Here is a 12,968-nt window from a genome sequence, read left to right on the forward strand (position 1 = left end):
TGGTATCTAATTGTGGTTTTTGATTTGTATTTCCCTGGTGTCGGTGATATTGAGCATTTTTCCATGCCTACATTTTAAGCCAATATACATACACATACACTACCCCCCCATCCCATCTTTATCCATTCATCTGTTGCTTGGTATTTAGGTTGTTTCTATATCTTGGCTACTGTGCATAATGTTGCAATAAACATGAGAATGCAGATAGCTCTACCAGATAGCGATTTCATTTCCTTCAGATAAATATGCAGAAGTGACACTGCTGGATCATATGGTAGTTCTATTCTTAATTTTTTGAGGAACCTCCATACTGTTTTCCACAGTGGCTGCACCAGTTTACATTCCCACCAACAGTTCATGAGGATTCTCTTTCCTCCACATCCTCATCAACACTTGTTATTTCTGGTCTTTTTGATACTAGCCATTCTGACAGGTGTGGTTCTGATTTGCATTTCCTGATGATTGGTGATGATTGCATTTCCTTTATATTGGCCTTTGGATATCCTGTTTGGTTACAGAAATATAGAAAGAGAATAGAAAATGTCTAGTCAAGTCCTTTATGACTTTTAAAATATGATGTTTTCTTTTTTGCCATTGTTTTACAAAATATATTTTGGATATTTATCCCTTATTTGCTGGTTTGCAATTTTTTTTCTCATTTCATAGGTTGCCTTTCCACTTCTGTTTCTTTTGCTGTACAAAAGCTCTTTAGTGTGACATAATCCCACTTACTGATTTTTGTTTTTGCTGCTTTTGCTTTTGGTGTCAAATTAAAAAAAAAATCATTGCCAAGACCAATGTCGAGGAGGCTTTTTTGTATGTTTTCTTCTCAGAGTTTCACGGCTTCAGGTCCTATGTTTAAGTCCTTAATCCATTTTGAGTTGATTTTTATGAGTGGAACAATATAGAGGTCCAATTTTATTCTTTTGCATGTGGACATCCAGTTTTACCAGCACCGTTTATTACTGAAGTGAGTGTCTTTTCTTCACTGAATATTCTTGGCTCTCCTATCAAATATTAGTTGGCCATGTATGCATAGGGTTATTTCTGGGCTCTTGGTTCTGTTCCATCAGCCCACATTTCTTTCTTTCTTTTTTTCTTATTTTTAATTTTTTATTATTATTTTTCATTTCTTTCTTTACATTGGTACCATATTGCTTCGATCCCTATAGCTTTGTGGTGTAGTTTGAAGTTAGAAGGCATGATGCCTCCAGCTTTGTTCTTTCTCAAGAATGCTTTGGTTACTTGGGGGTCTTTTATGGTTTCATATGCATTTCAGAATTTTTTTTCTATTTATGAGAAAAATGCCATTGGAATTCTGATAGGAATTTGCATTGAATGTACAGGTGGCTTTGAGTAGTATGGACACTTTAACAATATTAACTCTTTTGCTCTATGAACACAGGATATCTTTCCATTTTATTTGTCTTCTTCAATTTCTTTCACCAATGTCTTAAAGTTTTTGGTGCGTAGATCTTTCACTTCCTCATTTAAATTTATTCCTGAGTATTTTGTTGCTTTGATGCAATCATAAATGAGTTTTTCTTTATTTCTTTTCAGACAGTTCATTGTGGATACAAAGAAATGTGGCAAATTTTTGCAAGTTGGTTTTGTATCTTGCTACTATACCGAATTTCTTGATGAGTTGTAATATTTTTTGGGTAGCGTCTTTAGTATTTTCTATACGTAAGATTATATCAACTGCAAATAGAGACAATGTTATTTTATTTAAGCCATGGATGCCTTTTATTTATTTTTCTTGCCTAAATGCTCTGGCTAGAACTTCCAGTGAATACCATGTTGAATAGGAGTAGTAGGAGTGGACATCCTTGTCTTGCTCCTGATCTTAGAGCATGTTCCTTCTATACCCACTTTATTGAAAGTATTCATCATGAAAAGATACTGAATTTTGTCTAATGCTTTCCCTGCGTCTATTGAGATGATCATATGATTTTCATCTTTCATTCTTTTAATGCAGAGTACCATATTTGTTGTTTTGCAGATGTTGAACCATCCTCCTTTTTCCATTTTTTGGAAGAGTTTGTGAAGGACTGGCATTGATTCTCCTTTAAATGTTAGATAGAATTCACCTGTGAATTTTGTTAAGGTCCATTTGACCTAAAGTATAGTTCAAGTCTAATGTTTCCTTATTGATTTTCTGTCTGGATGACTTTTTTATAGTTAAAAAGTGGGGTCCTGAAAATCCCTACTATTCTTACATTATTGTCTATTTCTCTCTCATATATGTTAGTATTTGTTTATTCAGGTTATACTAAGAAAGTTCTCCAACGTTGGGCGCATATATATTTAAAATTGTTATATCCTCTTAATGAATTGACTCCATCATTATTATATAGTGAGTTTCTTTGTTTCTTGTTACAGTTTTTTACTTAAGTCTGTTTTGTCTATAAATACATCTACTTCTGTTACTTTTTGGTTTTCATTTTCATGGACTATCTTTCTTTATCCCTTTACCTAGAGTTTATGTGTGTCCTTAAAACTGAAGTGAGTCTCTTACAGGCAGCATGTAGTTTAGGTCTTTTTTTTTTTTTTAATTTATTCTGACACTCACTATTTTTGGTTGGAGAATTTAATCCATGTACAATTAAAGTAACTATTAATAGATAAAAACTTATAAATGTGTTTTCCAGCTGTTTTGTAGCTCCTTAGCTCTTCTATTCCTCTCTTGCGGTCTTCCTTTGTGGTCTGATGGTTTTCCATAGCAGTGTGCTTAGATTCTCTTCTATCTTGTGTGTATCTACTGCAGGTTTTTTGCTTTGTGATTACCCTGAGGCTTACATAAAACATCTTACGTATGTAACAGTCTGTTTTCAGGTGATAACAACTTCACTTTGATTGTATAAAAAACTCTACCTTTTCATTCCTTCCCACCATATTTTATATTTTTGATGTCACAATTTTTATCTTTTTATACTATGTATCAGTTACAAATTATTGTAGCTATAGTGATTTTTAATACTTCTGTCCTTTAATCTTTACACTAGTTAAGTGATTAACACAAAACTATATTACAGTATTGGGGTATTTTGAATTTGATTATATACTTACTTTTACCAGTGTGTTGTATATTTTCATATGTTTTCATGTTACTAATTAGCATTCTTTTATTTCAGCTTGAAATACTTCCAGCATTTCTTCTAAGGCAGGTCTAGTGGTGATGAACTCCTTCTGCTTTTGTCTAGGAAAGTCTTTATTTGGGTATCTCTGGGTGGCTCAGTGGTTTAGCGCCTGCCTTTGGCCCAGGGTGTGATCCTGGAGTCCCGGGATCGAGTCCCGCATCAGGCTCCTTGCATGGAGCCTGCTTTTCCCTCTGCCACCGCCCCCCATCTCTCCCTCCGTGTCTCTCATGAATAAATAAATAAAATCCTAAAAAAAAATACATATCCTTTAAAAAAGAAGTCTTTATTTTACTCATTGCTAAAGGAGAGCTTTGGTGCATAAAAGTATTCTTGGTTGGCAATTCTTTCTTTTCAGCACTTGGAATACATCATCCCAATCCCTCCTGGCCTGTAAGGTTTCTGCATAATATTTGGAGAAGATCTATTTGAACTGAGTTTATTTGAGGACCAATGAACTTCATGAACTTGGATGTCCAAATTTCTCTCCAGATTTGGGAATTCTCAGCCACAGTTTTTTTCAAAATAAGCTTTTGGCCCCCTTCTCCCTCTCCTCTCCTCCAAGGACTCTAATAATATGTGACTTTTTTCTCTTAATGGTGTCCTGTAAGTCCTGTAGACTTTCTTTCTCCCTTTCATTTTTTCTTGCTTTGTGTTCCTCTGACTGGATGATTTCAAATGACCTGTCTGTGAATTCACTGATGCTTTCTTTTGTTTGGTCCAGTCTGAAGTTGAAACTCTGCATTGAATTCTTCAGTTCAATCACTGTATTTTCTAGCTCCAAATTTTCATTTGGTTCTTTTTTATGCTATCTCTTTATTGAACTTCTCATTTTGTTCTTGTATCATTTTCCCAATTTTTGCTTTAAATTTTTAAACCTATGTTCTTTGCAGCACTCTGAATATTTTTAGGACTATTATGAATAATTTTTCAGACAATTTAGGCATCTCAATTTCTTTGGAGTCAGTTGGGGGTCAGTTACTGGAAGTTTACTGTGTTGCTTTCATGGTGTTGTGTTTCCCTGATTCTTCATGATTCTTGTAGTCTTGAGTAGGTATCTGCACATTTGAAGAAGCAGTCACCTCTTCCAGACTTTATGGGCTGACTTTAATAAAGACTTTCACCTAAAGGTGGGAACATACTAAAGTATGCTCTGACTCTGGGTCTCGTGGCGCAGGGGTGGCAAGTGCAGGTTGAGTGATAGGTCCAGTTGTGGTCCGTGTGAGATCTTATTGACTTAGGTCTCTGAGGTCCACAAAAATAATAATTGCATGATCCTTAATGATAGCTGTGGTTCTGCAGTGCCTGTTGTTGGGGTCCCCAGCACCACCTTGAGACCGAGCAGGTAGGGACCAGGCTAGGTGGTGATGGTGGCCAGAGTCAGTTCTATGCACAAACTCACCTGTGGAGGCCACCTGCAGGTGCCCATGAAGTGATGGCAGCCAGCTGTGGACACATATGTAGTGGGGCTGGGCCAGCAGTATGGGCTGGGGCCAAATGTAGATGTACTAGCAGCTATGGGGTCTCTGGCTATTGGAAAGCTCTTACACAGCTGCAGGGGCTTGCCATTAGTACATGCATGGCTGTAGAGGTTGGTGATGGGAGCTGGGCTGCAGCATGCAGGTGCTAACTGCAGGTGAGCCCAGCACTGCAGCCCAGTGACAGGGAACAAGGCCAGATCTGAGCCCACAAAAGCCTTAAGGGTGTTGGCTGTCCATGTGCACTCCTGCAGCTGCACGGGTTCATTCCAAACACAAGCACAGCAGGGAGGCCAGTGAGTGGACGTGGGCTTGCAGCATGCATGTGCACAGATGCAGGTGATAGCAATGAATGTGTGCATGGAGGTGGAGGTCAGCTGTGGGGGTCTGGGTTGGTGTTTTGCACCCATGCAGCTGCAGCAGACAGAGCTGGCTGCTGATGTGGATTCCTTGATGGGCTGGGGAGCAGGGAGGGGATCAGGCATCTGCTCTCTGTGAATGTGAAAATATGTGGGGTAAAACTCTAAAAAAAGAAAAAGAAAAAAGAAATCTGCCAGGAGTCTGCAAAGGCTGTGCTTGCTGTTAGTTTCTTTAGCACGGAAAGCATCTGGGGTCCTCTGTGGAACAGTCTGTTGGGGCCCATAATGGGATCCCATTATGGGATACAAAAGCTGGGGACATCCATGACAGCCACAAGTCCTCAGCAGTGAAGGCTGCCGGGGGCCCCTGCAGAGTAGGTTGCCAGGAATCATGGTTGTTCCCACTGTGTGGCCGACAGGGGTAGCCCGGGCATTCCTCTTGGCTCCCAGCTGTCTCCAAAAGGCCTCAGCCTTGTTGGTGTCTGGGTGGGATGACAGGAAGCAAGTCCTTCAGGCCATGCCCCCAAAGGCTGGGGAGACTGGTAGCTCACCCCACTCTCCCTTTCCCCATGGGAGGAACTCCTTCTAGCTGGCTGTTCTCACATGATACTGAGCGATGCCAGCCTGGAGATGGTGTCGTGCAGGTAAAATGACACTCTTCTCCTTTCTCTTTGTGCAGCTATTCTGAGGTCTGTTGTTGCCCCGTGTTGCTGAAGCTTCTGAAGTGGATTCCCACACTCTCCTAGAGCTGTCTCCTTCAAGAATGGCTGTCTAATTGTTGATCTTTCGGTGGGATGGAGGCCAAGGTCTCCTACCTCACTATCTTGATCCAGATCTTTTGGCTTGTTATTTTTTAGTGTCTTCAATATTCTCTTTCTCTTCTTCATTAGTTTTCAGAGATTTACTGGTTTAGTTTTCAACAGTGTGCTGCTGAATATCTATGGCAGTTTGAAATACTGGCCCTCATGTTAACCTTTGTCCTTACCAGGGGTGGGCCTGTCCTTTCCCCTCCCTTGCATCTTGGCTGGGCTGTGGATGCTCTGACCTGTGTAGCATGAGGTGGGTGTGACTCTGAACCAATTCATGGGTCCAGCCTTAGGAGCCTGGTGGCCTCACTTCCTGTCTCTTGAGTAACTGACTCTCAGGACCACCCACGGTCTCTGCCATGCTGGGAGGAAGCCAAGGCAGCATGGACAGGCCATGTGCTGGTGAGCTAGTAATGGATGGGTCCACCCCAGCGGAGGTCCCAGGCCTCAGCCCAGGTGAGATCAGGCTCTAGCTGTGTGAGTGAGCAGAGCGGGTATGAATCTTTCCACCCTCCTGGGACGGCCCCTGAGACACTGTGTGCAGCAGAGATGCGCCCTCCCACCAAGCCACACCCAAACTGCAGAACTATGGATAAATTAACACTTGGTATTGTGTTCAGGCACTAAGTTTGGGGATGATTTGTTATCTCCACTTCTCTATGTCCTCTGTGAGTCTTTGTTTCAGTGCCTAGATTTTCTTCTCTCTTTAATTATCATGATGAAAGTTTCCAAAGTGCCCCCTGATGGAAAACCTACTTCTCTCTGGCATGTGCTTGTGGCTGTCACTCTGCTGGTTCCTTTGTTCCAGTTCCCAGCCGTCTCTGCAAATGGCTCACTCGGTGCTTTTTCTAACCCTGGCTCATCACTGAAGGGGCTGTGCTCTGGGACCAGCTTCTTTATGGACAATGGAGTACTTCCAGACAGCTCTGCTCCTGTCTGACCTTCATGCTGACCCCAAGCTGAGGTCTGCTGTCCTCATCTGCCGTATGCATGGTGGCCCTCTCAGAGAGAAGCCAGTAGTTGGGGAGTGGGGGTACCAGGAACTCCACAATGTGGAGCTCAGGTCAATCCCACCCCCCATCCTGCCATTCACAAGTGAGACTTCAAGGTGTGCCATCAATTCCTGAGGATGCTGGACATTCCCAGGGACCTAGAGAGCTGGAAATCTGTCCTTGGCTCCCTCTTCCACTTTCTAGGTTCCATTCCCATTACATTTTCCAGTTGATCCACATAGACTCACATACACTGTAACTGAGTTCATATGGGGCTTTCTTAAGTTTTTGCCTTCCTTTAGTTACTATCAGTTCATTTATGGGGTCAGGCAGGAGCTCTGAGATATCCTACAAGAATCAACTTGTTCAACCCATTTTTCCAAAGTAATTTAAGGAAGGAATTCTATTCTTGTTTTTTTTTTTAATGAATTATCAATTAATACCTTGATTTTTTTTGTTCCCAGAAATATAGTTTGAAAGCTAATATTCTGAGTGAACTCAGTTCATGATATTTTAGAGTATTACCATTTTTAAAAACAATATAATCAAAGCTTAACAAGAATATTTTTTACATATTTTTCATAGATAAATTGCTTCTTGAGACCCTTTCCATAATCAAATAAAGAACACAAACACTTGCATTTCAGATTCTCACCACCTGCTGCTTGGCATACTGGCTAAGTTATTCCTACCTTGTAGTAGTTTTCATCAGCACGGAGTGCTTTGGAAAGTCCGAAATCACTAATCTTGGCATAATGTTGAGTAACCAGCAATACATTTCTTGCAGCCAGATCTCTGTGCACAAAATTGCTCTCCTCCAGATATTTCATTCCCATAGAAACCTGATGAACCAGCTCTATAATGTTCTTATCCTTGACGTGCCTGAAAGTTACAGATGTGTCATTAGTGGTGGTGAACAGTACTCCATTTGGGACCAACCAATCATGCTCCTTGTGTAGGCAGAGGGATCCACTCATTTCCTATTCTTCTTAAGAGTAACAAGTGGTGACAAACAACCTTGTTGACTTACAGCTGCTCAAAACCAAGCACCATTAACCTGGTATTCAACTGGTACGATTTTCGAGGTGTGCTTTGAGTTACATGAAAAGTAGTGTAATGGAACGGACAGACCTGACTCACAGACAGCTAGGCTTTGGCTGGAATCCTCGTTTCAATATCGGACTGATAACAAAACCAGCTCTGAGTCTCAGTTTCTTATGTGTGAAGTGGGACTAATGGCACCTCTCTTCTGTGCAGATTAGACACACAATCTAAGTAGAGTACACACGTGATGTATCAAATTGGACAAAGTAACCAGTGGTTATTATTGTGACTTATTCCATGTGAGTTCCTTCATCTCAACAGTGGCCATAGATGAGCACAGCGTGAATATCCTACCAATGGTTGTAATCCATTAATAGTATCAGATTATTTTTGGAATTACTCATGGGAATGTAGAGGTAGAGGTCAGCCAGATGAGTAAGACGTCACTAGTTACCCCTTTCAAAATGTTTATTTTAATATTTCTCTCACTAAGGTGGGCATGATCTGCCTAGTGAGGGGAGACTGATTACCGAGATATTCTAAGGCTGATTCTATCACCAGGCAATACAGAGTGAGCAAGGGAGAATGAAGACTAAATTGTGGGATTAGAGTCTTCCTTAGCACAATAAGGGTTAAAAGAGTATCTGATCCAAAGACTACGACTCTCTTCCATCCACCCTTAAGGTCACTGAGTTTGGGCCAACACAAGGAAGGCATGGGGGGAGAGAGAGCCTCCCACAGAAATTAAAGCTATTACGTACACTGGGCAGGGGGGCTCTGCCCTATCACAGTATCAGATTCTGGGGGACTTAAAGATACCTGTTCTGCTGTAAATATTTATTGAGTGGACCCAGTTCTGCCATTTCCATGACCAGCATCCAGGACTCGGCTTCACAGATCCCAATCATGCGCACGATGTAAGGGTTGTCAAGCTGCTGCATGACGTTCGCTTCTGCTAACAACTCATCTTTAAGAGCAGGGTCATTAGCCTCATTCTTCAGAATCTTCACAGCCACTGTTTTCACGACTCTGCATAAGAAATCATAACCCTCATAAGAAAATTTTCAAAGCAGCTAAGTTCCAGGTAATTACAAAGCATAAATGCTGTGGTAGAAATGATGTAATGGAGATACCTGCAACTGTGTTCTCTCTTCTTATAGACAAAGAGAGAATCCTGCATTGATTTACAAATAATGAGGGGGTGCTGAAGAATGTCCCAACCAAGCAGAGCCTCAATATTGCAAGATATGTAAATGACTTTCAAATAAACCTCACAAACTGTGACATGCATGGATTCCTGCAGCATCTTCAGATGTACCATCTCAGATTAACTGTAATGTAAGTGAATATAACATTCCTTTGATATATGTTAAAAATTAATTTCCAGATGCAGAGTTTAAAAAGCATATGTTGTTAGAGCTCAAAATTTACAAAACACTTTTTAAAACTGAGCATTGATAGATTTAAGGAAGCTTCAACAAGCGTGCAAAAAATTATCACTTTCTCATAAAAACATCACATAGGTCATGATGACCTCCTAAAAATATTCTGATATAGTGGGACTTAAATAAATGAATGGAACTTAACTGTGTATCATTTGAAAAAAAAATGCATTTCTCTATGATAGAATTCCCACACATGCAGGAAGTACATCTCTTTTGTTGAACTCTGAAATGGGAGAATAAAAACAGAACTGTCAAAAAAGAAAAACAGGTAAAATAAGAGAACAATGGAGTAAGTCTAACATACATTCACAAAAACACAGACCACTTTAGTGTAGAGTTTAACCAGTGTTTCCACACTGAGTGCAAGCTGTAACTCCTACATGAGCACCTCCGTCACCCTCCTTCAGTCATGGAACCACCTCCCTATGCTCCCTCTAGGCAGTGTTTCATTTTACCTTTCCATATTTCTGTCTATCATTCCACCTGGAACTGGTTCTGTATACCATGTGAGGTAGGAGTCAAAATGAATGAGAGAAACCTTTCAATTCTTCCCAATAGTTAAGGAAGAAGAAAACACCCATAATCTCTTCCAGAAAAGGAAAGAGGAAGGAAACCTCCCAAATCATTTTGAGGCCAGCATTATTACCCTGACACCAAGACCAAACAAAGAAACTTCCAAGAGAATAATTTACTGATGTCTCTTGTGAATATAAATGGAAATATTTAAAGAGAAATATTAGTAAATTCAATTCAGTAATTTATGAAAAAGAAAGAGTATCTAATTCACAAACTAGATGAGTTTATTCCAGGAATGCAAGGTGGCTTGAACATCTAAAAATCATTGACTTCACATAAACACAATAAAGGAGAAAAACCATAAGGTCATCTCAGCAGAGGAAAACGAGTACTCAATAAACTATAATACATATTCATGATTAAAAACATCTCCTTGGGGCACCTGGGTGGCTCAGTTGGTGAAACATCTGCCTTTGGCTCAGGTCATGATCCCAGGGTCCTGGGATCAAGCCCCGCATTGGGCTCCCTGCTCAATGGAGGGTCCGCTTCTCCTCTCTCTGTCCTTTCCCACAGCCCATTCTCAGTCTCTCAAATAAATAAATAAAATCTTTTTAAAAATAAAATTAAAAACATCTCCTCTCCTTTCCCCAAACACATAGTTGAAATTACATATCCACAGTTCTGTCTGTGTTAATATATGTATTTAATTAAGCAAGGAATTTAAGTGTCACAAGCTAATTGAAGAAATTTATGCCTTAATACAGAGTAATTTATATTCATTTCACAAATGACTGTGGGATGCATGTATAGATTTTCAAATGAGCATATCAGTCAATTACACGCACCCAGAAAAAATGGGATTGAAAGCAAGAGTTTCTGTGCATATTTTGCCTACATTCTTGACACTTGAGTAATGTATATTTACCTAATCAAGAAAAAAAAAACCTGTATGTCTTAAATTCAAAATAGTATCAAACAACTAAACCCAATTGTATTCATATCAATAACATATTAACTCAAACATACATATTCAGGGTTAGTGTCTGTTTCAGAGGACTGTATAGACCAGCACTTTTACTGAACGCTCTGTGCAGGACATCTTCTAAAGAGCAAATGAGGCACAGAGATTTCAGTGACACAGCAATTTTAATTATTGTGTGCTGTGTGTTATTTTCTGAAACCATAAGGAAAATCAAATAAATAATTACACTAATGATATCTGTGATCAGCAACTTTCTGGGTAAGAGAAATGAGACACAATTTAAAAAATAAAATAAAATAACCAAAAATGCCGTGTGGTCGTCACCGAGTAATTGCATTTTACTTAAATAATACATGTGTGTCTGTGTGTTGGTGAAAAGACCTAAATAATATATATACGCTACTCGTAGTTAATGGTATTAATGGTATTAATGGTATTATAATGGTAGTTAATGGTATTAATGGTATTAATGGTATTATAATGGTAGTTAATGGTAGCAATATCTGGGTGGGATGAATACGATGTTCTCATTTTATTTTGCTTGTTTACACTTTCTAATGCTCAAAAAGTTACACTTACTAGACACAAACTAATATATATCATTGATTTACACAAAGTTGATACACACAATGGATGCTTTCATGGCAGTTGTACTAGACACGTCGACGCAGAAGGACTCAGGCGTATTGGGTTGATCCTGTGTCTCGGACTAAATGCATGGGAGGGGCACAGTCATGTGCTGGTTTCTAGAACTGCAGCTGCAGGAGAATGTGCGGTGTGACGGCGCAGCCACGACTTACTTTTTCATCTGGTAATAGCCCTTCTTCACAGTCCCGAAGTTCCCAGAGCCCAGTTCGTTGTCCTCCAGGGTCAGCAGTTTGCGGTCCAGGTAGACCTCCTTGGGCCTGATCTCCTCAGGGTCGGCATACGGGCTTTCATACACTTCTGTGTCCATGGGCAAGGCCTCTCTCTGGGCGTCTGCAGTGCGGTCAAGAAACACACGACCCTAGGGCTGGGTCCCTACTGAAAATCCCACCGTCTCCTGCTCCTGCCTCCTGCAGGCTACACCTCACCTTTGCAGACCTTGGTCGGCCCGGATGGTTCTGTGGTCAGTGAGCACTCAGGCACGGTCCCTCCCAGTTGTTAGGGGGGCAGCAAGAATCCCCGTCCCCACTGGATAAGACCCCGTTTTTGCACGAATGTGCATAGAGAAAGGGTCTTTCATGCCAGGGGCCAAGAGGGAGGAAGCCTCCCTAATGGACGGCTTTCAACGGTCTGAACATTCCGACATTCTTTCTATTGGGGACGAAGCCTACGTCTCCATCCCCACCCACACCCAGGGGCTTTTGTAACTGCATCAACCAATAGAATACATCGGAAGTGACACTCTTGACATACTCAGGCCAGGTTATAAAGGATCACGCCCCTCCCCACTGTCAGCTGGAAAGCTGGCTCTTGAGCTTCAGACACCATGCAAGGTGTCCAGCTGCCCCAACACTCCCCTCCAGGGAGACTGATGGAGACACCCTATCGAAGTGGAGTCGGGAATGTGGCTGGCACTGTGCTCCGGCCTCACCATAGCCTCCTCGACCGCCCAGCCTGGCCCAAAGTCCTGACCTACAGAGACCACTGAATGGCTGCTGTCATTTTAAGCTACTGCATTTGGAGGTCATTTTTGTATCAATAGACAGACCAAGATCACCAAAAAAATGTAACCCGGAGTCACCCAGAGTCACTCAGAGAACCCAAGGAGGTCCTGCAGATGCAAGTCGGCCTCTTCTGATGGCAAGCTCTATAGAGTGCGACAGGGTTCATGGAGGGTGGCTCTCCCTGAAATGCACCATCCCTGGCCCTAGAGTTGCTGAAATTCCCCCAGCCACCCAGACACTGCTCCAGTTCTGACCAGCCATGCACACCTGCCCATTTTTCTGGCATGTAGTGAACACACTCCCCCTCTGCAAGGACACAATCTTAGCCCTGTGCCTCCGGACACCATCGGCGGGATGAGATGAGCTACTGTGAAGCAGCAGCATGAAGCTCCCTTCCAGGGAGGCCGGTTCTCCAAGAGTGAGGCTCTGGAGAGCATGTTGGGCACCAGCAGGCTGCTGTGCACAGACGGGGGGCCTCCACTCCCTGCTGCCACACAGCAGCATCACCTTGGGGCTGCGTCACCCCAGTGCAGCACCGATAAGTCATGGGGCCAGGGTGA

General features: G+C 41.6%; 1 protein-coding gene across 7 annotated transcripts in view; it reads right to left on the reverse strand.

Annotated features, from left to right (window-relative positions):
- SYK (spleen associated tyrosine kinase) overlaps nucleotides 1-12,968 on the reverse strand; it is an 83,558-nt gene that overhangs the window by 11,895 nt on the left and 58,695 nt on the right. For 5 of the 7 annotated variants that reach the window (XM_049093116.1, XM_049093128.1, XM_049093138.1 and 2 more), the window contains 4 exons: nucleotides 11,560-11,737; nucleotides 9,404-9,484; nucleotides 8,636-8,845; nucleotides 7,465-7,654 (listed from right to left, as the gene is read on the reverse strand). In XM_049093116.1, the coding sequence (XP_048949073.1) occupies nucleotides 7,465-7,654; nucleotides 8,636-8,845; nucleotides 9,404-9,484; nucleotides 11,560-11,737 (659 nt within the window). The remainder of the gene's footprint in view (nucleotides 1-7,464; nucleotides 7,655-8,635; nucleotides 8,846-9,403; nucleotides 9,485-11,559; nucleotides 11,738-12,968) is intronic. The other 2 variants (XM_049093141.1, XM_035699635.2) reach the window with 1 other exon arrangement.

The sequence above is a fragment of the Canis lupus genome, chromosome 1 (genome assembly GCF_003254725.2).
Source record: "Canis lupus dingo isolate Sandy chromosome 1, ASM325472v2, whole genome shotgun sequence".
In the NCBI taxonomy this organism is placed as follows: Eukaryota; Metazoa; Chordata; class Mammalia; order Carnivora; family Canidae; genus Canis; species Canis lupus.